This window comes from Acipenser ruthenus, chromosome 36 (assembly GCF_902713425.1).
Source record: "Acipenser ruthenus chromosome 36, fAciRut3.2 maternal haplotype, whole genome shotgun sequence".
Classification (NCBI taxonomy): Eukaryota; Metazoa; Chordata; class Actinopteri; order Acipenseriformes; family Acipenseridae; genus Acipenser; species Acipenser ruthenus.
In genome coordinates this window covers 3625176-3651292 of record NC_081224.1, presented here as the reverse complement: position 1 = coordinate 3651292, position 26117 = coordinate 3625176, and the positions used below count along the sequence as shown (strand labels likewise).

The following is a 26117-nucleotide window of genomic DNA, read 5'->3' as shown; positions in this document are numbered from 1 at the left end:
ATTTCTTAGCAGACGCCCTTATCCAGGGCGACTTACAATCGTAAGCAAATACATTTCAAGTGTTACAATACAAGTAATACAATAAGAGCAAGAGTTATTCAACAGCAAACAGATTCCTAGGATCCCTGATCAGAACAGCTCTCTAATGAAGCTCTTCTCTGATTGGTTACAAACATTCCCAGTATGTTTCCAGTTTCTACGCTTTGAGTGTGTTTAATCCTAACGTTTAGGAAATTGAATCGGATCAGAATCTCCCATTCCTAGCTGCTAGATGCCCTGGTTGATGGTTTATATAGAAGGTGTCCAGTGTGTTGCTGCAGCAGCAGGGCTCTCCACAATGTTTTCCCATTGAGGGTCCAGAACTGAAGCTCCCAGAGGAAATTTTGGGGGTCCCAATAATGTACGAAATTCCAGCCGCATTTGGCGCTGTGTGTTACTGACACACCTTTATTTGTAAGCTGATCTGTAGAGTTGACCCTGTCTCTCCTGACAAGAGGACTGCAAAGAGAAGCACTGTTTATTTTTTTTTTCTGTCTGAATTTTCGCCCCTGCCCTTGCTCTGTCTTCTGTGTTGTTGTGAGCCTGCATGCTCCAGTCCTCCTGCATGTCTAATTCCCCTGGTGGAGAGGAGCCAAGGCAAGGGATTAAGAGGGTTCTGGTTCTTGTTCTTGGTCAGGGCGATATCTTTGATTACTCTTAAGCCCTGGGAATTGTATCCGTGAGCTTTGCTATGCAATGTACAGGTTGTGCTTTTCTGTATAGTCGCTGACGTATCTCGTTCCCTACTTGTAGCTTGGTTTTCTGGGACTGTCTAGATCAGGGGTTCCCAACCTTTCTATAAATTTAGTCGTTGCCAATTATTTTAAATTTTTTCTCCCAATATGGAATGGCCAATTATTTTTAGGCTCAGCTCACCGCTACCACCCCTGCGCTGACTTGGGAGGGCGAAGACGAACACACGCTGTCCTCCGAAGCGTGTGCCGTCAGCAGACCGCTTTTTTTCACACTGTGGACTCACCATGCAGCCACCCAAGAGCTACGGTGTCGGAGGACAACGCAGCTCTCGAGCTACAGGGGTCGCTCATGCGCGGTGAGCCGAGGACACCCTGGCCGACCTAAACCTCCCTCCCCTCAGGCGACACTCAGCCAATTGTGTGCTGCCCCCTGGGAGCTCCCGTCCACGGTCGGCTGTGGAATAGCCTGGACTTGAACTCGCTATGTCCAGACTATAGAGCGCATCCTGCACTCCACGCGGAGCGCCTTTACCGGCTGCGCCACTTGAGAGACCCTCCAACCTTTTTTTAATCACGCCCCACCTAAGCAATATTTTTTTAATTGGATCCCCCCACGTATGAATGTATAGGTTATGGCTACCCAGCGTTGCTAATGTGATTTTTCAAAAATACAAAAATCAAGTTTAGTAGTACTATAAAAACCCACCTTGCCTGCATTAGGGCTGCTGATGCCAGTCAGTGGGAGATTTGAGCTTGTCTGGTCCTGTAAAGCAGATCAATGCAAGGCTCCATGTTTGAAAGGGAGTCGCAGGTCGTCTTCTACTTGGAGCCCATTTCTGTCCTTCATCTTCAATGCTGTAAGTTTGGAAAACTCAGCTTTGCACAGGTATGTCGAAGCAAAAGGGAGGAGCACTCCGTGAGAGCTCAGGAATTCTGTGCAACTCAGAGCCAGAAATGTGGGAGAGAACAGGTGCCAAAATGTTTCAATCTGTTGTTGCATTTCAGTTCAATTAGCTGTTCTTCCACCTCTCCTGAAAGACTGGTTGAACCGACAAAAGTGACGAACGAATCACAAACCCAGGCAAGTGAGCTGCAATCTTCTTGGAAGTAGTCGCTGAACTGTTTCAGCCCCGTCACGCGTTCAACAATGGGAGCTTTCAGATCATCGTAGTCCCCAGTGCCACCACAATCCTGAACGAAATCTGAAAATGTGGGAAAAGTGTCACAATTTCCATCTGATAGTCGAGAGGCCTAAATGGCAAAACCAGATTCTCGGCTATTGGGGGGCTTACAAAGTTTAGCAACCCAGGATGACACAGCATAGGAATCCTTAAGACACTTGGCAGACACTATGGCGTGCTTGCTGATAGCACAGAATAATAATAAAAAATAAATAAAAAGAACAGCAACAACAACCAAAAAAACATTAAATTTAATTGTTTGTAAAATTCAATTATTCTAATTTTCTTTTTCTTCGTTCATCTCTGGTCTAGATGAAAGAGCCCGGCTCTTTTGTACAGTGGTTGAGATGCTGGACTAGCGTGCACCCAGTACCTGGAGTACACAGTGTAGTACCAAAAATTTGGGATAAGTAGTATGTAATAGGTGCCATGCAACCGAAATTGAAACAAAGGTATACACCCAGATTCCCATAGAAGTATGGTTGACTGGCGATTACATTAGTAGCCTTTTAGTACAACTTCCCCTGCCACTGTAGATGGGCTGCCTGTATTCCTTCTGTTAATAGGGTAGCAGGAACTTAACCCAAACCAGTCTTTGCCTGTGCTTTGTGTTGCCTGGTTTTTTCAAACCCCACGGCTGACCATTCTAGAACGCCCGACTCTTCTGGAACGCCTGACCCTTCTAGAACACTCTATTACTACTATACTTCATAAATACTATCATATATTTTGCTGTAAGGAGGCCAGGAGAGAAAGGGGAATAAGAGAGCCAGTGGGCTTCCCCCTCCGAGACCCTTTTTTTTTTTCTCATTTTTAATCTTCATGCACTTCATGCTGTTGAAATAAATGTAAAAAAAAAAAAAAAATAGAAAGAATGTATACAAGGGTTGAATGCAAATCCGTATGCAAAGCCGTCCGGTGCTTCCAGATAGCAATGCTGATACAGCCGAGGTTCAGATAATAGCGGCGCTGTCCCTGTGCTAATACCAGGATGAGACTATTCTGGGGAAAACAAATGATGGGAAATAAACAAGAACCGCACGAAATAACATGACTTGCAAACGTACGGCAGAGTGTTCGTGTTGCAGGTCCATTTCAGATCATTTACATGTTTTATGAATGGTATTCACAGCAGCTACACTTATAATTTCACTGAGAGTGCAGATCTCGAAACGTTTAAACTACAGCAGGTTCAATAGAAAGTGATTCAAGTACATTAGTATCTGGGTTTTGTCTGTTTTTTTATTTGGATTTCAGGACTTGTAATATGTTTATACGTCTTCAAGCTGAGAGTGGACTTTCTCTTGCACTCTTTGTAAAGAATCACAGACTGACACAGCGAAGAGTGTGGGAGAAATACACTCAAGCTGATTAGAGGTAGCCAGGAACACTTCGAAATATACAAGACATTTATTATGCCAGTATTCTATTCTATTCGATTCTAATCTATTACTGCATAAAATATATATTATATTTATTGTGTATATTGAGACCACAACAGCTAGTGCTGGGACAAGATCATTGGAACAAACAGTGCTTGAAATTAATTGGCTGGCAAAAATGATCATGTTTGTATTCGTTCATACAGTTCAAACATGACTGTATCAAATAGACACCCTGCAAAGGAAACCAATGCTAGAGCGTCTGAAGTTAACACACACATTCTGCATTGTGCTGCACACGTTCTCTCATTGGTGGAATGTGTAATTGGATGGGTACCTGCAGGGCTGCATGAGCCGATTATTCGGATTGCGCTCTCTGCAGGTGAGGCCCTTTGTGTCAATTGGGCTGACTTCCCATTCTGAGTGAGCTAAGTGAAGAAGCAGCTGCTTGGGTTTGTGTGGATCGCTGTGCTCCACAGAGTCAAAGAAAAGCAGCAATCGGCACAAACCCAAGCAGCTGTTTCTTCACTTTTTTTTCACTTATAATGGTAATTAGTCCAATCAACATCAATGACACTCGCCTGATTGTCAGCACCTGAGAAGAGCACGACCCGAATAATCGGACAGACGGTTTGTGCTTCGCAAAATACTAGGATTATTATTTTTACTGTAATGTGGTAAGAAATATACTTTTGTTTTCCACCTTATTCCAAATGAAAGAATGTTCGTTTCATTTTTTTGTTCTAAAACCAGTTCTTCCCAGCACTCAATAAGCCTGTGTGTGTTTACGCTGCATACAGAACAGCATATCCAGTCTTGTAGGTTTCCTGTATGTAAACCGTGTGTGTGTGTGTGTGTGTGTGTGTGTGTGGAGAGGAAAGAGTTTGTTGCTGGCTGCCAAGGGTTAAAAGAAATCGCAGTCCAGCCTTTGACGGAGACAGTTTAATAGGACAGCGTGAAGCTGCAATCAACACAGCTCTCCACTCCTCCACTCCCCTGTGGTCTCTCCATGTGAAACTTGATTGTCTGTGCGGTGTTGTGACAGTGTGTGTGTGTGTGTGTGTTGTGTCTGTGCATCTGTGACTGTGAAGTAAGTGTCTGTGTGTTGTGACAGTGTGTCTGGGTGTCTGTGTTGTTGTGTCTGTGCCTGTGTGGCCATGTCTCAGCAGCATGTGACTGATTGCTAAACTCGTTCATGTTCAAGGCGTGACGCCGCACATGGCACCCTTACACACACGAGCTGACAGTGCTGTGTAATCCCTCCTGAGACCTCGCCTAGAATACTTTATTGCACTTGCAGCCTAGTCCAGGTGTGTTTGTGATTGACTGGCTCTTTAAGGACACGCTGGTTGTTGGAATAGGTTGTTTGGTCTAAAAGCCAGGACAGCTTTGTAGTAAGTGCATTCAGTGAACTGTATTGTATTGTAGTGTAACGTGATTGTGAGATACCAGGAAGCGCTGGGGCTGGGGGCTCTTTCTTCCTGGGACTGCTGTTTTTCAAAACCAGGCCACTTTTTCATTGGTGAGAGAAGAGGGAGAGATCAGACAAAGGCAGGTGTGTGCGTTTGAGTGAATCAGGTCAGTTCTCAGGTGCATAGTTGTTTATCGAGAGAGGAAACAAATGCAGCATTCACAACGCCCGGCCAGCTTTCACTTCCTTGGTTGGCCTCGGCACAGACAAAACGGGCTAACCCTTTAATTCCTGGAAACCTGGGCAGGGCTCCCCCAGATGAGCCGCAGGGGACTGCCATTTCCCTGACAGCCCCAGTGCAGCAGGTATTGCAGGGATTGAAACAAAAATCCTATTGCATAGCAGTTGGATCCATTCCGGGTTTTACTATAGTTTTACTTTTAATTAGACACACCTGAGCTTATTACCTGTCAAGCTTGTAGTAAAACTTGGATTGGGTGAAACTGCTGTGTTGTATTGCTGAAGGAGAATACCTTCAGTGACTGCCACCAGATACACCTGCTACGACTGACCGAATGGAAAACAACGAGCAAGGGGCCGTTCATGTGCGTTCAGTGGAGAATCGGGGCGCTCCATTTCCTTTCACAGCCTGTTTCCTTCTTTGTGTCCCCATCACTACTGACCTTAACTTTTTTTATAACGATAAAAAGCTATAATACTGAAATTCATTAGCGGTCCCAAATCCCAGTAGAAATGCACCAAGGAAACCAATTATTGATCGCGATGGCTTATTTTGCGAGCCTCAATTAAACAATGATCGATCGATGAATCACAGTGCTGCTCTGTGTGGGCCTCATGTACTGCAGTGAGCCCCCCGCCCTGTACATGGTTCAGTCTCGTCTCGCACAGAGACACAGACAGGCAGACATGCCCCCTCCGTGCTCCAGAACAATAGACACAGCAATCCCAATGCGCTGTGTGAGAGAGGAGGTGAGACACGGTGCAGGGCTGGACAGTCCCGCACACCCTGCTCCCAGACGTTCTCCTCTTGTTTTATTGTTCTCATTCTTGTTCGTGCTGGGAGAAACACACGCTTCTCAGGGTAGAATATTCTTTCAAAATTTAAAAGCAAATATTATTTAATTTTGAATTGGCTGAGGAAATAAACCCAGTATCCCGTCAAATGACCTGTTCAAGAAAGGAGCGTGGGTGGTGTTGTTTATTTCTGATGGCACTAATGCATTGGTTTTATTTGCATCTTTGTTAGTCAAAAGGAATGCTAACACGGTCATTTTTTGGCAGCGAATACATTTCAAGCAGTGTTTGTTTAAATATTTGCCCTTGCACTAATTATTACTGTGAAATTGTTTTTTTAGCCTCCCCCCCTTTTTTTTTGTTTTGTCCAGGATGTGTTATTTGCTAAAGATTAACCGACACTGTAATATAAACATTATGTTAACCAGAGAGTCTTATTTCAAGCACAAGGTTAGTTAATCTGTGTTCAATTCGTCCCATTTCACTTGCTCTGCTGGTAAGGTACAGTACTGTAATTCAGGGTAATGAACCTCGTTTTTGGGAGGGGAGTTTTCGTGCTCATGCTATAAGGTTCTGATGCATTAGTAGCACTGCTGGAGACCTGAGAAGGGAAAAGCAGCTCTGTCGAGTTATACATGGAGCAAGGATAGCAGCCTCTATCTCTCAAGCCTGCCCTGGACTGGAGGGAGCACCCTTTCTCTTAAGGGGTGAGGGAGGCAGGGAGGGAGCAGTTCAGTCTCTGTGCCTCAAGCCTGCCCTGGACTGGAGATCGCACCCTTACTGGTGTTCCAGGCCGGGCAGTGGCATGGTAAGCACTAAGGTTGTGCAGAGATGCCAAGCTGATTACGCGCATGTCAATTGTTGGAAGAGATTTTGCCCATTGTTAAATACATTGGAATATGCCTTGTCTTTAACCCTTGGAATAGCCAGGATTTGCTTATCACAGGAGAGCAGGAGCCAGTAAACACTGTATTCCCTAGATGAGGAGTGTGTAAGCGCTGTAGGGAGACAAAACCGAACCAGTTAACTACAGACCAATGAGCCTGACTTCTATTATATGTAAACTTATGGAAACTATAATAAGATCCAAAATGGAAAATTACCTATATGGTAACACTATCCTGGGAGACAGTGTGCATGGTTTAGGAAAGGGAGATCCTGTCTAAGTAACCTTTTGAGGATGCAACATCGACAATGGATAATTGCAAAGCATACGACATGGTTTATTTAGATTTCCAGAAAGATTTTGACAAAGTCCCGCATAAAAGATTAATTCTCAAACTGAACGCAGTAGGGATTCAAGGAAATGCATGCACATGGATTAGGGAGTGGTTAACATGTAGAAAACAGAAAGTACTGATTAGAGGAGAAACCTCAAAATGGAGCAAGGTAACCAGTGGTGTACCACAGGGATCAGTATTAGGTCCTCTGCTATTCCTAATCTACATTAATGATTTAGATTCTGGTATACTAAGCAAGCTTGTTAAATTTGCAGATGACACAAAAACAGGAGGAGTGGCAAACACTGTTGCAGCAGCAAAGGTCATTCAAAATGATCTAGACAGCATTCAGAACTGGGCAGACACATGGCAAATGACATTTAATATTGGAAGCTGTAAGGTACTGCACACAGGCAATAAAAATGTCCATTATAAATATCATATAGGAGACACTGAAATTGAAGAAGGAATCTATGAGAAAGACCTAGGAGTTTATGTTGACTCAGAAATGTATAAAAAAGACAATGCTATAGAAAAGACCATCAAAATGCTCGGATATATTGTGAGAAGTGTTGAATTTAAATCGAGGGAAGTAATGTTAAAACTTTACAATGCATTAGTAAGACCTCATCTAGAATATTGTGTTCGGTTTTAGTCACCTCGTTACAAAAAGGATATTGTTGCTCTAGAAAGAGTGCAACCAGAATTATCCTATTGTTGCTCTAGAAAGAGTGCAACCAGAATTATCCTCGGTTTAAAAGGCATGTCTTATGCAGTCTTGACCAAAGAAGACTATGCAGTGATCTGATTCAAGCATTCAAAATCCTAAAGGGTAGGGGACTTTTTTTGACCTGAAAAAAGAAACAAGTGGTCACAAATGGAGATTAGATAAAGGGGCATTGAATACAGAAAATAGGAGGCACTTTTTTTACACAGAATTGTGGGAGCCTGGAACCAACTCCCCAGTAATGTTGTTGAAGCTGACACCCTGGGATCCTTCAAGAAGCTGCTTGATGAGATTCTGGGATCAATAAGCTACTAACAACCAAACGAGCAAGATGGGCTGAATGGCCTCCTCTCGTCTGTAACCTTTCTTATGTTCTTATGTAGTCCCAAGATGAGGTGTGTAAATGCTGTATTCCGTAGATGAGAAGTGTCTAAACTAAGTCAGTTAAGCCTCTAAATAGCAATCGTTTATTTGGGCACACAAAATATAATCGTTCAAATAGATATCGATGATTTTATCGCCCACATGCATTTTCGCTCCATTCCTCCCCCTCCGCCCCCCTCCACCCCCCCGCCCCCCGACGTGATTAATGCGAGGGGTAATTATACCTTGGCAGGGGCGTAGCATACATTGAGGCAGCCGAGCCAATCTGTAATGCATTTCTTTTGGAAGAAGCCAGCTCTGGGTACGAATGTTTAGTGATTGTATTTCTTCTATTAATATTGTTTTTCTGCGGACAGTTCTGTGCAATGTGATGTTTAGTGGCGATACGTTTTCATAAATCGGTGTTTTTCTTGCGCAATGTCAACGCCTTCCCCCTCCCCCGATATAACGATTCATAGCTGTTCGTTTTTAGTACTTTTCATGTATTGTATTTGCCAAGGGTTAGAAGAATTGGAGGTAATTCTATTTAGAAATTAGCAGTACCAGTCCCAGCAGTGTCAGCACCAGTCTTACCAGTCCCAGCAGTGGCAGCACCAGTCTTACCAGTCCCAGCAGTGGCAGCACCAGTCTTACCAGTCCCAGCAGTGGCAGCACCAGTCTTACCAGTCCCAGCAGTGGCAGCACCAGTCTTACCAGTCCCAGCAGTGGCAGCACCAGTCCAAGCAGTGTCAGCACCAGTCTTACCAGTCCCAGCAGTGTCAGCACCACTTGCCAGTCCCAACAATGGTAGCACCAGTCCCAGCATGGGCAGGGCCAGTCCAAGCAGTGTCAGCACCAGTCTTACCAGTGTCAGCAGTGTCAGCACCACTTGCCAGTCCCAGCAGTGTCAACACCAGTCTTACCAGTCCCAGCAGTGTCAGCACCACTTGCCAGTCCCAGCAGTGGCAGCACCAGTCCCAGCAATGGCAGCGCCAGTCTTGCCAGTTCCAGCTGTAGCATCAGTGTCACCAGTCTCAGCATTAACTTAAGTAGCAGTGAGCCAAACGCATGTCTGTCAATGAAGGTATAAACCCATCTACTGATTCATATTTATGAATGAAGTGCTATTCTTCTTGTCCTTTTAATATCACATATTTCTAACAGTGTGAAGAGAGTCATTTTAGGTTGGTGTTGTTTTCTGCTGGGAGATTTGTCTAAAAAAATATGCGTCATGAAATTTCAAACATCATCCAAGGCGGGTCACTGGGTAAAAAGAGTTAACGACTTATATTGTTATGCAGTTTGCATTAATACTCTCCAGGAGTCATGAACAGGATATGCAGGTTTATTTTAGATAATTTGATTTTTGCCTCAGTAAAAATCTATTCCTCGCTACGGGAGAAAAAAACAAAACACAACAACATTCGCAACAAGCCTAAAGCAAGTTTATCATAATACAGGGTGCTACTAAAATATGTATTCCAAATAGAGTACAGTACTTTGGAATGTAGTCAATTTAAACTAGACAAGAGTTTCTGAAAAGCGTCTCTTTTTAATTTGAATCAGTGACAGCTGCAGCGTCACGCATTGCATCTTGTTAATACTGTAACCTTCACTATCTGTGAATCCCTGCCTAAAACAATAATAATAATAATAATAATAATAATAATAATAATAATAATAAATGGATTTACTTACCACAACATGCATATCTGCTATAGGTCAAGCTGATCGTTACTCCAAAATTGCGTTTAACATCACTGATTGTTTATTTATTCAATTTTTAAATGTTTTGTTAAATATTAATTTTATATAACAGTTAATTTTGAAACTCCAAAGAAGCGCAATCTATATACAATCAGTTTTCTTCAATGTACACACTTTATTTACAGGCTGTTTGCCAGGATGCTAGTTAACACGAGCAGGAAAAGAAGAGCACGCCCACTGCTTGTCTGTGGCAGAAATACTGTAACTTGCAAGGCAGGACGTTCACTGCGTTTTCGTTGATAAACTTAAATAATGTTATTAACTATGCATGTTACAAAAATGTAATTCTTGAATAGATTATCCAGTATTTATATCTCTGTATATAATGAAGAATCGAATCAATCGAAAAATCATTTTCCAATTTAATCGTAGCAGCCCTAGTGTAAACGCTGCAGTCCCTAGATGAGGAGTGTGTAAACGCTGCAGTCCCTAGATGAGGAGTGTGTAAACGCTGCAGTCCCTAGATGAGGAGTGTGTAAACGCTGTAGTCCCTAGATGAGGAGTGTGTAAACGCTGCAGTCCCTAGATGAGGAGTGTGTAAACGCTGCAGTCCCTAGATGAGGAGTGTGTAAACGCTGCACTCCCTTGATGAGGAATGTGTAAACGCTGCACTCCCTAGATGAGGAGTGTGTAAACGCTGCACTCTCTAGATGAGGAGTGTGTAAACGCTGCAGTCCCTAGATGAGGAGTGTGTAAACGCTGCAGTCCCTAGATGAGGAGTGTGTAAACGCTGCAGTCCCTAGATGAGGAGTGTGTAAACGCTGCAGTCCCTAGATGAGGAGTGTGTAAACGCTGCACTCCCTAGATGAGGAGTGTGTAAACGCTGCACTCCCTAGATGAGGAGTGTGTAAACGCTGCACTCCCTAGATGAGGAGTGTGTAAACGCTGCACTCCCTAGATGAGGAGTGTGTAAACGCTGCACTCCCTAGGTGAGGAGTGTGTAAAAGCTGCACTCCCTAGATGAGGAGTGTGTAAACGCTGCACTCTCTAGATGAGGAGTGTGTAAACGCTGCAGTCCCTAGATGAGGAGTGTGTAAACGCTGCAGTCCCTAGATGAGGAGTGTGTAAACGCTGTAGTCCCTAGATGAGGAGTGTGTAAACGCTGCACTCCCTAGATGAGGAGTGTGTAAACGCTGCACTCCCTAGATGAGGAGTGTGTAAACGCTGCACTCCCTAGATGAGGAGTGTGTAAACGCTGCAGTCCCTAGATGAGGAGTGGGTAAACGCTGTAGTCCCTAGATGAGGAGTGTGTAAACGCTGTAGTCCCTAGATGAGGAGTGTGTAAACGCTGTAGTCCCTAGATGAGGAGTGTGTAAACGCTGTAGTCCCTAGATGAGGAGTGTGTAAACGCTGTAGTCCCTAGATGAGGAGTGTGTAAACGCTGTAGTCCCTAGATGAGGAGTGTGTAAACGCTGCAGTCCCTAGATGAGGAGTGTGTAAACGCTGCAGTCCCTAGATGAGGAGTGTGTAAACGCTGTAGTCCCTAGATGAGGAGTGTGTAAACGCTGCACTCCCTAGATGAGGAGTGTGTAAGCTGGTGTACCCGCGCTTCCCCTCGACTGCCCTGCTGTTGTGTTGGCATTGTGAAGCGGGCATGGCCAGTGACAGGGCAGCCTCGCTGCAGAGCCGGAGGAGCAGGTTTGAGTCCTGACTCAGCAGGAGGGGCAAACGAACCCTGACAGTCCTGCTGGGTGTGACACGGGAGTGCAGCCACACTTCCGGACACAGCCCTGTTTCACAGCAGGGCAAGGCTAAACTAACTGCAGGACAACCTGTCCAATCCGGAGTCGCCTGGGACAGGAAAACTGTGTCGGATTACAGAGTCACTGTAAAAAATCTAATACTGTACCTAGAAACGAAAAGGTACAAACCTATAGAAACGCTTACAAAAATATATATATATACAGTGCCTTGCAAAAGTATTCAGACCTCTGACCAATTCTCTCATATTACTGAATTACAAATGGTACATTGAAATTCGTTCTGTTTGATATTTTATTTTAAAACACTGAAACTCAAAATCAATTATTGTAAGGTGACATTGGTTTTATGTTGGGAAATATTTTTAAGAAAAATAAAAAACTGAAATATCTTGCTTGTATTCAACCCCCACACATTAATATTTGGTAGAGCCACCTTTCGCTGCAATAACAGCTTTAAGTCTTTTGGGATAAGTATGTACCAGCTTTGCACACAGTGTTGGAGTGATTTTGGCCCATTCTTCTTGGCAGATTTGCTCCAGGTTGTTCAGGTTGGTTGGACGACACTTGTGGACCGCAATTTTCAAATAGTGCCACAGATTCTCAATGGGATTGAGATCAGGACTTTGACTGGGCCACTGTAGGAAATTCAACTTTTTGTTCTTGAGCCACTCCAATGTTGCTTTGGCCTTGTGCTTGGGATCATTGTCCTGCTGAAAGGTGAATTTCCTCCCAAGCTTCAGTTTTTTAGCGGACTGAAGCAGGTTCTCTTGCAGTATTTCCCTGTATTTTGCTCCATCCATTCTACCTTCAATTTTAACAAGATGCCCAGTCCCTGCTGATGAGAAGCATCCCCACAGCATGATGCTGCCACCACCATACTTCACTGTAGGGATGGTGTGTCTTGAGGCATGGGCAGTGTTAGGTTTGCGCCACACATAGCGCTTTGAGTTTTGGCCAAAAAGCTCTATCTTGGTCTCATCTGACTACAAAACTTTTTCCCACATCGCAGCTGGGTCACTCTCATGCTTTCTGGCAAACTCCAGACATGCTTTCAGATGGTACTTTTTGAGTAAAGGCTTCTTTCTTGCCACCCTCCCATACAGGCCAGTGTTATGCAGAGCTCTTGATATGGTTGACTGGTGCACCATTACTTCACTCCCAGCCACTGAACTCCTTCAAAGTGATTGTTGGCCTCTCTGTGCCTTCTTGTTTGAACGCTGAGTGGACGGCCTTTTCTTGGCTTTGCCTGGGTGGTGGTATACAGCTTCCACTTCCTGATTGTTGATCCAACTGTGCTCACTGGGATATCCAAACACTTGAATATTATTTTGTACCCTAATCTATGCATTTGTATTACTTTATCTCTAACTTCTGTAGAATGCTCTTTGGTCTTCATTTTCCTTCAGATTCACAGCCTGACCAATGATCCTTCAACAGTGGGGTTTTTATCCAGAAAATGTGACAGCAACTTTAATGGTTCACAGGTGGAGGCCAATGGTAAGGTAATTGTGTCCTCGTTAGAGTAATTTCTTTCATCGGTGTAAACTGGGAGCTTCCACAACACAGGGGTTGAATACTTATGCAAGCAAGATATTTCAGTTTTTTATTTTTCTTAAAAATATTTCCCAACATAAAACTAATGTCACCTTACAATAATTGATTTTGAGTTTCAGTGTTTTAAAATAAAATTTCAAACAGAACGAAATTTCAATATACCATTTGTAATTCAGTAATATGAGAGAATTGGTCAGGGGTCTGAAAACTTCCTAAGTTAAAACATTAGTATTGTGTTGTTTAAAAATGAATATGAACTTATTTTCTTTGCATTATTCGAGGTCTGACAACACTGCATCTTTTTTGTTATTTTGACTAGTTGTCATTTTCTGCAAATAAATGCTCTAAATGATAATATTTTTATTTGGAATTTGGGAGAAATGTTGTCAGTAGTTTATAGAATAAAACAAAAATGTTCATTTTACCCAAACACATACCTATAAATAGTAAAACCAGAGAAACTGATAATTATGCAGTGGTCTGTTAATTTTTTCCAAAGCTATATATACCGAGCATCAAAAGAAACTTCTCACTATTATAATACATTTATTTATGAAAAAAATAAGCTATGTAAATGAGGGACATTGACGAAATGTTTTGGGTTTTTTTTAATCACTCGATCATTCATCCTTGACCATGACACGCTTGAGTGACTATGACTGAAGCATATGCACTTAATCACCTAATTAGTGAGACAGTTGATTGGATACTGGATATGGAGTGATTTTCAGCTGTTGAATTGCAAGCTTGAATAAAAGCCGTAAAGAAAATCACAGAAACAAAACAATATGCCACACCTGTCAAGTGAGCAGCGCCCTGATGCAATCGACATGCTGGAGGCTGGACTAGGGCAGTGAACTGTGGCTCGCCATCTTGGGCGCTCATATATATATTAATATATACTATATATTACTGTACATACAGTATAATAAACACAACAATACCTCAACAAAATCTGTACCTGTTATTAGCAGGAGCCTGTTTACACCATTCCCACAGAAAGACCTTCACTTGCTCGTACTGTACCTGCATGCGGATTCAGGTTTTCTTGCTGTTGCTTTTACGGGCATCTTTTTGGTTTGTCGTGTGATTTTTGAATATTTCGCTTGGCTCTTTTTTTTTTGGTAGACTTTCAGCTTTTCTGATGAGCTCAGCGTTTCTATCACGAGCTCGCTCACTGTGTGGACATTTTATTTACTGTTCAACAATTACACAATTCAGAAAGGTGTCGGCTGGATATACAACATCTTACTTTTGTTTTTGTTTTAATCTTAGAAAAGTCATATTTATAGTCATGGTTTTCAGACAGACACGATTTAAGAATCATGCGTAATTCCATAATAGACAGGTTCTGGATTGTAGAGGGTAGCGCTCTATTCATTTCAATAGCGATTTGGTCAGAACCCAAGAATCCTGCTGAATTCTACAGAATGCCGGTTTGTAGAAGGGTGGATTAGACAGGTTTTACTGTAGTTGGAGACTAAAAGCACTCAAAACAATGATCAAACTGCTCCCTCCTGTTTACATAACAGTGTGAAGGTCATGAAACCAGGACATTGGGTTCTGCCACTGATTCATTATTTATTTTTCTATCATTATCATTTTGGTTGTGCAACTTCTTCTCACAGTTCTGTATCGGTCGACACTATAGCTAGGGGTGTAAAGATTCATGGTGTATCGCTGAGTCGTAATACTTTCTTTACATGGTAAATCGGAATAGAGGTGTGTGTTTGTATCTTTACACATCGCTCATTGTAGGTCACCAAATGGTTCTTGAATGAAAAATAAATGTGTTTTATAGTTGGTGTGGATACATATCTTTAATAGAATGATCCATCATTAAATGATCATTTGATCTTATTATGCATCATACAAGTTGCCCACCAGGACCACCACCTGCATCGTGATGCGTATCGTAACACGACCTGGATACCCTGATACCTATCGTATCGTGACGTTAGTGTATCGTTACACCCCGAAACAGAACTCCTTGAGTTTGTACCATTGTTCTTCAAACTGGTATGTGTTTTTCAGTTTTCTTTTCGGTTCTAGTTTAGCGTTTTGACGATTTGAGCTTTTTATAGTCAAGGATGAGAATCAGAAAGACCCCGGCAATGCTAACCATCGCTGAGTGAGAATCAGAAAGACCCCGGCACTGCTAACCATCGCTGAGTGAGAATCAGAAAGACCCCGGCACTGCTAACCATCGGTGTGTGAGAATCAGAAAGACCCCGGCACTGCTAACCATCGCTGAGTGAGAATCGGAAACACACTGGGCACTGCTAACCATCGCTGTGTGAAAATCAGAAAGACCCCGGCACTGCTAACCATCGCTGAGTGAGAATCAGAAAGACCCCGGCACTGCTAACCATCGGTGTGTGAGAATCAGAAAGACCCCGGCACTGCTAACCATCGCTGAGTGAGAATCGGAAACACACTGGGCACTGCTAACCATCGCTGTGTGAGAATCAGAAAGACCCCGGCACTGCTAACCATCGCTGAGTGAGAATCAGAAAGACCCCGGCAATGCTAACCATCGCTGAGTGAGAATCGGAAACACACTGGGCACTGCTAACCATCGCTGTGTGAGAATCAGAAAGACCCCGGCACTGCTAACCATCGCTGAGTGAGAATCAGAAAGACCCCGGCACTGCTAACCATCGCTGTGTGAGAATCAGAAAGACCCCGGCAATGCTAACCATCGCTGAGTGAGAATCAGAAAGACCCCGGCAATGCTAACCATCGCTGAGTGAGAATCAGAAACACACTGGGCACTGCTAACCATCGCTGAGTGAGAATCAGAAAGACCCCGGCAATGCTAACCATCGCTGTGTGAGAATCAGAAAGACCCCGGCAATGCTAACCATCGCTGAGTGAGAATCAGAAAGACCCCGGCACTGCTAACCATTGCTGTGTGAGAATCAGAAAGACCCCGGCAATGCTAACCATCGCTGAGTGAGAATCAGAAAGACCCCGGCAATGCTAACCATCGCTGAGTGAGAATCAGAAAGACCCCGGCAATGCTAACCATCGCTGTGTGAGAATCAGAAAGACCCCGGCACTGCTAACCATCGCTGTGTGAGAATCAGAAAGACCCCGGCAATGCTAACCATCGCTGAGTGAGAATCAGAAAGACCCCGGCACTGCTAACCATCGCTGTGTGAGAATCAGAAAGACCCCGGCAATGCTAACCATCGCTGAGTGAGAATCAGAAAGACCCCGGCACTGCTAACCATCGCTGTGTGAGAATCAGAAAGACCCCGGCAATGCTAACCATCGCTGAGTGAGAATCAGAAAGACCCCGGCACTGCTAACCATCGCTGAGTGAGAATCAGAAAGACCCCGGCAATGCTAACCATCGCTGAGTGAGAATCAGAAAGACCCCGGCAATGCTAACCATCGCTGTGTGAGAATCAGAAAGACCCCGGCAATGCTAACCATCGCTGTGTGAGAATCAGAAACACACTGGGCACTGCTAACCATCGCTGAGTGAGAATCAGAAAGACCCCGGCAATGCTAACCATCGCTGAGTGAGAATCAGAAAGACCCCGGCACTGCTAACCATCGCTGTGTGAGAATCAGAAAGACCCCGGCACTGCTAACCATCGCTGAGTGAGAATCAGAAAGACCCCGGCAATGCTAACCATCGCTGAGTGAGAATCAGAAAGACCCCGGCAATGCTAACCATCTCTGTGTGAGAATCAGAAAGACCCCGGCAATGCTAACCATCTCTGTGTGAGAATCAGAAAGACCCCGGGCACTGCTAACCATCGCTGAGTGAGAATCGGAAACACACTGGGCACTGCTAACCATCGCTGTGTGAGAATCAGAAAGACCCCGGCACTGCTAACCATCGCTGTGTGAGAATCAGAAAGACCCCGGCAATGCTAACCATCGCTGAGTGAGAATCGGAAACACACTGGGCACTGCTAACCATCGCTGTGTGAGAATCAGAAAGACCCCGGCACTGCTAACCATCGCTGTGTGAGAATCAGAAAGACCCCGGCAATGCTAACCATCGCTGAGTGAGAATCGGAAACACACTGGGCACTGCTAACCATCGCTGAGTGAGAATCAGAAAGACCCCGGGCACTGCTAACCATCGCTGTGTGAGAATCAGAAAGACCCCGGCACTGCTAACCATCGCTGTGTGAGAATCGGAAAGACCCTGGCAATGCTAACCATCGCTGAGTGAGAATCGGAAACACACTGGGCACTGCTAACCATCGCTGAGTGAGAATCAGAAAGACCCCGGGCACTGCTAACCATTGCTGAGTGAGAATCAGAAAGACCCCGGCAATGCTAACCATCGCTGAGTGAGAATCAGAAAGACCCCGGCAATGCTAACCATCGCTGTGTGAGAATCAGAAAGACCCCGGCACTGCTAACCATCGCTGAGTGAGAATCAGAAAGACCCCGGCACTGCTAACCATCGCTGAGTGAGAATCGGAAACACACTGGGCACTGCTAACCATCACTGTGTGATCTGCATTCCTGAGATTAACTCTGGTTATTTGAACTGCTGTAGTCTTGATTGCTTTATGGGGCAGCACTGCGGTTTCACTGTGTCTGTTTATTCGATTATTCAGATTGAACGATCCACAGGTGAGGGTCATTGGGGTTGATTGGGTGAATTTACCATTCTAAGAGAAACGAGTGAAGAAACAGCTGTTTGGGTTTGTGTGGATTTCTGTTCTCTACAGAGTCCTGAGAACAGCAACGATCTACACAGACCCAAGCAGCTGTTTCTTCACTCGTTTCACTCTGAATGGTAAATTAGCCCAGTCAACACCAATGACCCTCGCCTGATTTCAGTGGAGAGCTCAATCTGAATAATTGGTTGGTGCAGCGCTGCTGTGTTTAAACAAGAGTGTTGGTTTTTTAATCCCTGGGTGTTTACTGTGTTTCATCAGAATGAAAGCAGGGCTGTGCCTCATGAGACAGGAACCCAGCCTCCTGTCCTAGCAACCTGCTCACTACTGTATTGGACAGTTGTGCTCTTGCTACTGCTTGCAACAGTAGGAGGTTATTCAGTCACTAACATCCAGACTCTGCTATAGCCCAGAAAATAAACCAGGAATTGGAAAAGGAGATTTGTTATACAGTAAAATAAACTAGATTGTTATATGTTAGCTGTATTAACATTTACCTACTGCGCTACTTTTTTATCCAAAAGGGTATGGGAAGGGGTACCAAGGGTTACCTATCCACATCATTGATGCTGAATTATTGTGATCCTTTAAGACCCGACTAGACAAAGCTCTGGGGTCTGCTCAGAACCGGATGGGCACTGGTGGGCTGATTGGGCTTCTCTCGTATGGAGTTTCTGATGGTCTATATAAGTTTTGCATTAACTTTATTAACTTTCTGCACTACCTAGATAATTGACAGAGAATTTGAAAGTAATGGATGAGTTATTTTATCTGTAACAGTGACCCTTTATTCCCACACCGTCAGTGACACTTTTTGACAAGGCATTTAAAATCAGTGATGTACTTTATAAAGGGTCACCACAGTAAATATGCACACCAACCTTTCTCTGCTCCTCTCTGTTCACTGCCTCTCTCCTGTTCCTGTGTGTTTCTCTCTGTTCACTGCTCTCTCCTGTTCCTGTGTGTGTGTGTGTGTGTGTTTCTCTCTGTTCACTGCCTCTTGTTCCTGTGTGTGTGTGTGTGTGTGTGTGTGTTTCTCTCTGTTCACTGCCTCTCTCCTGTTCCTGTCTGTTTCTCTCTGTTCACTGCCTCTCTCCTGTTCCTGTGTGTGTGTTTCTCTCTGTTCACTGCCTCTCTCCTGTTCCTGTGTGTGTGTGTGTGTCTTTCTGTTCACTGCCTCTCTTCTGTTCCTGTGTGTGTCTCTCTGTTCACTGCCTCTCTCCTATTCCTGTGTGTGTGTGTGTGTGTGTGTGTGTGTGTGTGTGTTTCTCTCTGTTCACTGCCTCTCTCCTGTTCCTGTGTGGGTGTGTGGGTGTCTCTCTGTTCACTGCCTCTCTTCTGTTCCTGTGTGTGTCTCTCTGTTCACTGACTCTCTCCTGTTCCTGTGTGTGTGTCTCTCTCTGTTTACTTCCTCTCTCCTGTTCCTGTGTGTTTCTCTCTGTTCACTGCCTCTCTCCTATTCCTGTGTGTGTGTGTGTGTGTGTGTGTGTTTCTCTCTGTTCACTGCCTCTCTCTTGTTCCTGTGTGTGTTTCTCTGTTCACTGACTCTCTCCTGTTCCTGTGTGTGTGTGTGTGTGTGTGTCTCTCTCTGTTCACTTCCTCTCTCCTGTTCCTATGTGTTTCTCTCTGTTCACTGCCTCTCTCTTGTTCTTGTGTGTGTTTCTCTCTGTTCGCTGCCTCTCTCCTGTTCCTGTGTGTGTGTGTGTGTGTGTGTGTGTGTGTGTTTCTCTCTGTTCACTGCCTCTCTCTTGTTCCTGTGTGTGTTTCTCTCTGTTCACTGCCTCTCTCCTGTTCCTGTGTGTGTGTGTGTGTGTCTCTCTGTTCACTGCCTCTCTCCTGTTCCTGTGTGTTTCTCTCTGTTCACTGCCTCTCTCCTGTTCCTGTGTATGTGTGTGTGTGTGTGTCTCTCTGTTCACTGCCTCTCTCCTGTTCCTGTGTATGTGTGTGTGTGTGTGTGTGTGTGTGTGTGTCTCTCTGTTCACTGACTCTCTCCTGTTCCTGTGTGTGTGTGTGTCTCTCTGTTTACTTCCTCTCTCCTGTGTGTTTCTCTCTGTTCACTGCCTCTCTCCTATTCCTGTGTGTGTGTGTGTGTTTCTCTCTGTTCACTGCCTCTCTCTTGTTCCTGTGTGTGTTTCTCTGTTCACTGACTCTCTCCTGTTCCTGTGTGTGTGTGTGTGTGTCTCTCTCTGTTCACTTCCTCTCTCCTGTTCCTATGTGTTTCTCTCTGTTCACTGCCTCTCTCTTGTTCTTGTGTGTGTTTCTCTCTGTTCGCTGCCTCTCTCCTGTTCCTGTGTGTGTGTGTGTGTGTGTGTTTCTCTCTGTTCACTGCCTCTCTCTTGTTCCTGTGTGTGTTTCTCTCTGTTCACTGCCTCTCTCCTGTTCCTGTGTGGGTGTGTGTGTGTCTCTCTGTTCACTGCCTCTCTCCTGTTCCTGTGTGTTTCTCTCTGTTCACTGCCTCTCTCCTGTTCCTGTGTATGTGTGTGTGTGTGTGTGTGTGTGTGTGTGTGTCTCTCTGTTCACTGCCTCTCTCCTGTTCCTGTGTATGTGTGTGTGTGTGTGTGTGTGTGTGTGTGTGTGTGTGTGTCTCTCTGTTCACTGACTCTCTCCTGTTCCTGTGTGTGTGTGTGTCTCTCTGTTTACTTCCTCTCTCCTGTGTGTTTCTCTCTGTTCACTGCCTCTCTCCTATTCCTCTGTGTGTGTGTGTGTGTGTGTTTCTCTCTGTTCACTGCCTCTCTCTTGTTCCTGTATGTGTTTCTCTGTTCACTGACTCTCTCCTGTTCCTGTGTGTGTGTGTGTGTGTCTCTCTCTGTTCACTTCCTCTCTCCTGTTCCTATGTGTTTCTCTCTGTTCACTGCCTCTCTCTTGTTCTTGTGTGTGTTTCTCTCTGTTCGCTGCCTCTCTCCTGTTCCTGTGTGTGTGTGTGTGTTTCTCTCTGTTCACTGCCTCTCTCCTGTTCCTGTGTGTGTGTGTCTCTCTGTTTACTTCCTCTCTCCTGTTCCTGTGTGTTTCTCTCTGTTCACTGCCTCTCTCCTATTCCTCTGTGTGTGTGTGTGTGTGTGTGTGTGTGTGTGTGTGTTTCTCTGTTCACTGCCTCTCTCTTGTTCCTGTGTGTGTTTCTCTGTTCACTGACTCTCTCCTGTTCCTGTGTGTGTGTGTGTGTTTCTCTCTGTTCACTGCCTCTCTCCTGTTCCTGTGTGTTTCTCTCTGTTCACTGCCTCTCTCCTATTCCTGTTTGTGTGTGTGTGTGTGTGTGTGTGTGTTTCTCTCTGTTCACTGCCTCTCTCTTGTTCTTGTGTGTGTTTCTCTCTGTTCGCTGCCTCTCTCCTGTTCCTGTGTGGGTGTGTGTGTGTCTCTCTGTTCACTGCCTCTCTCCTGTTCCTGTGTGTTTCTCTCTGTTCACTGCCTCTCTCCTGTTCCTGTGTGTGTGTGTGTGTGTGTGTGTCTCTGTTCACTGCCTCTCTCCTGTTCCTGTGTGTGTCTGTGTCTGTGTGTGTGTGTGTGTCTCTCCTGTGTCTCTCTGTTCACTGCCTCTCTCATGTTCCTGTGTGTGTATGTGTGTGTGTGTGTGTGTGTGTGTGTGTGTTTCTCTCTGTTCACTGCCTCTCTCTTGTTCCTGTGTGTGTTTCTCTCTGTTCACTGCCTCTCTCCTGTTCCTGTGTGGGTGTGTGTGTGTCTCTCTGTTCACTGCCTCTCTCCTGTTCCTGTGTGTTTCTCTCTGTTCACTGCCTCTCTCCTGTTCCTGTGTGTGTGTGTGTGTGTGTGTGTGTCTCTGTTCACTGCCTCTCTCCTGTTCCTGTGTGTGTCTGTGTCTGTGTGTGTGTGTGTGTCTCTCCTGTGTCTCTCTGTTCACTGCCTCTCTCATGTTCCTGTGTGTGTATGTGTGTGTGTGTGTGTGTGTGTGTGTGTGTGTGTGTCTGTCTGTTCACTGCCTCTCTCCTGTTCCTGTGTGTTTCTCTCTGTTCACTGCCTCCTGTTCCTCTGTGTGTGTGTGTGTGTGTGTGTGTGTGTCTCTCTCTGTTCACTGCCTCTCTCCTGTTCCTGTGTGTGTGTGTGTGTGTGTGTGTGTGTTTCTCTCTGTTCACTGCCTCTCTCCTGTTCCTGTATGTTTCAGAGCGCGTCCCAGAGGAGCTGAGGGAGCCCTTCTACAGTGACCAGTATGAGCAGGAGCACGTCAAGCCCCCAGTCACCAGGCTGCTGCTGTCCTCGGAGCTGTACTGCCGGGTCTGCGGGCTGATCCTGCGGGGCGAGGGCGGCGGGGAGGGGGGGGGCGCACCCCGAGACAATGCAGCCCTCCTCCAGCTCCTCACACGCAGGGGGCTGCAGCCCACCGAACAGGACCAGCCCATCACGGAGGCTGACCTGAGGCTCCAGCCCATCAAGATGGTGAGCCCCTCCTTACCTCACCTCTGATGCTGTTTGTTCAGGGTTACCCGCGCCTCATCTCTGATGCTGTTTGTTCAGGGTTACCCGCGCCTCATCTCTGATGCTGTTTGTTCAGGGTTACCCGCGCCTCATCTCTGATGCTGTTTGTTCAGGGTTACCCGCGCCTCATCTCTGATGCTGTTTGTTCAGGGTTATCCGCGCCTCATCTCTGATGCTGTTTGTTCAGGGTTACCCGCACCTCATCTCTGATGCTGTTTGTTCAGGGTTACCCGCGCCTCATCTCTGATGCCGTTTGCTGTTTGTTCAGGATTTCCTATGCTGTGTATTTAAGCCATAACCACCGAGCGCTGCATTGAATATAGAAGGGAGTAGCAAGATATAGTAAACATGTTAATAAACATAAACTGTGGTAAATCCCTAGTATAGCCATGGGAGAAGCATGGTAAAACTGCATGTATTACACTCCATGTGTCCTCTGGTTGTCCTCCAGTAGATCTCCAGTTATAGGGTCTTGTTTTAAATTTAGAAAGTCCTGTAAGTGTTTCAGCTCAGGGTTTGATGTGCTGCTGTCGCAGTGCTGTCAATGGACTCTTTCTTGTGATGTTTGTTCATCCAAACTGTACTGTGTTGTTTAATCGCAGGATACAGGATATGGAATCCCAATGAACATGAACGGAGGAGAGACTCCCTCTTGTCATGTAATGCCCCTGCCCTTGCCACTCTGTACTATTGCATTGCCATTGTATTAATTAGTCATTTAGCAGATGCTTTAATCCAAAGCGACTTTGTGACAGGTTGGCTGAGGCGGGTGACGTCAGACCAGAAAAAGAAACCACAGCAAAGGCTGTTCTTGCGGGGCCGAGACGCTGCTGCGCTCAGGGTTATGAAATAATACACACTTTCAATAACAAAACAAACAAAACAGCACGAGGGCCCAAATAAACAAGCACTGTAAACACAAAACACATACTGTGCTGGTACAGCGGTCCGGTAGGTAGTAGTTGCATTCTGTATTTCATGCATACAGTGCCTTGCGAAAGTATTCGGCCCCCTTGAACTTTGCGACCTTTTGCCACATTTCAGGCTTCAAACATAAAGATATGAAACTGTAATTTTTTGTGAAGAATCAACAACAAGTGGGACACAATCATGAAGTGGAACGAAATTTATTGGATATTTCAAACTTTTTTAACAAATAAAAAACTGAAAAATTGGGCGTGCAAAATTATTCAGCCCCTTTACTTTCAGTGCAGCAAACTCTCTCCAGAAGTTCAGTGAGGATCTCTGAATGATCCAATGTTGACCCAAATGACTAATGATGATAAATAGAATCCACCTGTGTGTAATCAAGTCTCCGTATAAATGCACCTGCACTGTGATAGTCTCAGAGGTCCGTTTAAAGCGCAGAGAGCATCATGAAGAACAAGGAACACACCAGGCAGGTCCGAGATACTGTTGTGGAGAAGTTTAAAGCCGGATTTGGATACAAAAAGATTACCCAAGCTTTAAACATCCCAAGGAGCACTGTGCAAGCGATAATATTGAAATGGAAGGAGTATCAGACCACTGCAAATCTACCAAGACCTGGCCGTCCCTCTAAACTTTCAGCTCATACAAGGAGAAGACTGATCAGAGATGCAGCCAAGAGGCCCATGATCACTCTGGATGAACTGCAGAGATCTACAGCTGAGGTGGGAGACTGTCCATAGGACAACAATCAGTCGTATACTGCACAAATCTGGCCTTTATGGAAGAGTGGCAAGAAGAAAGCCATTTCTTAAAGATATCCATAAAAAGTGTTGTTTACAGTTTGCCACAAGCCACCTGGGAGACACACCAAACATGTGGAAGAAGGTGCTCTGGTCAGATGAAACCAAAATCGAACTTTTTGGCAACAATGCAAAACGTTATGTTTGGCGTAAAAGCAACACAGCTCATCACCCTGAACACACCATCCCCACTGTCAAACATGGTGGTGGCAGCATCATGGTTTGGGCCTGCTTTTCTTCAGCAGGGACAGGGAAGATGGTTAAAATTGATGGGAAGATGGATGGAGCCAAATACAGGACCATTCTGGAAGAAAACCTGATGGAGTCTGCAAAAGACCTGAGACTGGGACGGAGATTTGTCTTCCAACAAGACAATGATCCAAAACATAAAGCAAAATCTACAATGGAATGGTTCACAAATAAACATATCCAGGTGTTAGAATGGCCAAGTCAAAGTCCAGACCTGAATCCAATCGAGAATCTGTGGAAAGAACTGAAAACTGCTGTTCACAAATGCTCTCCATCCAACCTCACTGAGCTCGAGCTGTTTTGCAAGGAGGAATGGGCAAAAATTTCAGTCTCTCGATGTGCAAAACTGATAGAGACATACGCCAAGCGACTTACAGCTGTAATTGCAGCAAAAGGTGGCGCTACAAAGTATTAACTTAAGGGGGCTGAATAATTTTGCACGCCCAATTTTTCAGTTTTTTATTTGTTAAAAAAGTTTGAAATATCCAATAAATTTCGTTCCACTTCATGATTGTGTCCCACTTGTTGTTGATTCTTCACAAAAAATTACAGTTTCATATCTTTATGTTTGAAGCCTGAAATGTGGCAAAAGGTCGCAAAGTTCAAGGGGGCCGAATACTTTCGCAAGGCACTGTATATCTCTCAAAACACTGTCTCAGTTTGTCTCTCTCTCTCTCTCTCTCTCTCTCTCTCTCCCGTTCCTTCTCCCTGAACACACTCTCCACCTCATTCAGTCACAGCTGCCAGTTTTTATATACGTGACCGTCTCCAAATTAGCAATAAATGAATTAATCTGGAGATGGTCACATTCTACACGAGTTTAGTATGGGATGGGGAATTTTAACCCCATCAATGCTCCAAAAAAAACAAAAACATTCTCTTTTTATAAACTAAACAATACGTTTTAAATAATAATACAACAAATACAAAATAATACACACACACACACACACACACACACACACACACACACACACAAGGGTGGCGTGTTCCCCGTCACAGACTTACAGAGACTAGGAGGTGAACCATGCATCACAACTACTGCTGCAGAGTCACTTACAGTAGGACCTTCGCTCTGCAGAGTCACTTACAGTAGAACCTTCGCTCTGCAGAGTCACTTACAGTAGAACCTCGCTCTGCAGAGTCACTTACAGTAGAACCTTCGCTCTGCAGAGTCACTTACAGTAGAACCTTCGCTCTGCAGAGTCACTTACAGTAGAACCTTCGCTCTGCAGAGTCACTTACAGTAGAACCTTCGCTCTGCAGAGTCACTTACAGTAGAACCTTCGCTCTGCAGAGTCACTTACAGTAGAACCTTCGCTCTGCAGAGTCACTTACAGTAGAACCTTCGCTCTGCAGAGTCACTTACAGTAGAACCTCGCTCTGCAGAGTCACTTACAGTAGAACCTCGATCACTTAAAGTAGGACCTTGGTTTGACGTCTCACTTGAAGGGTGGGATTGTAGTTCTGGTCCCTTGATTGGATGGATCGTCTTGGATGTTAGAGACAAGTTCCAGTTCTCAAGGTAATCGGTCTCAAAGAAGCCCATTGCATCTTATAGTATTTAATCCGCAGGCCTTAATTCCTCAGAATTAAGGCTTGCTTCTGTTAGCCAAGCCAGCTGACACCGGTATTTTCCTGAGATTTAAGGCCATTGCATCCCAGATTAATTTCATTATTCTACAAATATTAATTTGACAAGCACATACATTTCTTATTCTACCAAATTATCAACGACAGAAACATGGTGTTTTTTTTTAATGTAACTGCATCATAACATTTAATACGATGCTGGGTCTGGTAACAGATTGCCATTGAAGTGCCACTGTCTGTCAGCATTGAAGTGCCACTGTCCGTCTGCATCTGTGAAAAGGAAGTCAAAGTGTTAACTTGAATAGTTGAGTAGGCTGGGCAGAGACTGTGCAACAGCAGCCCCCTCCTCCTGCCCCCCCCCCCCCCCCCAAACACACACACACACACACACACA

General features: G+C 44.8%; 1 protein-coding gene across 3 annotated transcripts in view; it reads left to right on the top strand.

Moving 5' to 3' along the window:
* Positions 1-26117, top strand: part of LOC117965600 (calmodulin-regulated spectrin-associated protein 3-like) — an 87967-nt gene that overhangs the window by 11225 nt on the left and 50625 nt on the right. For all 3 annotated transcript variants that reach the window (XM_059008307.1, XM_059008308.1, XM_059008309.1), the window contains exon 2: positions 21841-22112. In XM_059008307.1, the coding sequence (XP_058864290.1) occupies positions 21841-22112 (272 nt within the window). The remainder of the gene's footprint in view (positions 1-21840; positions 22113-26117) is intronic.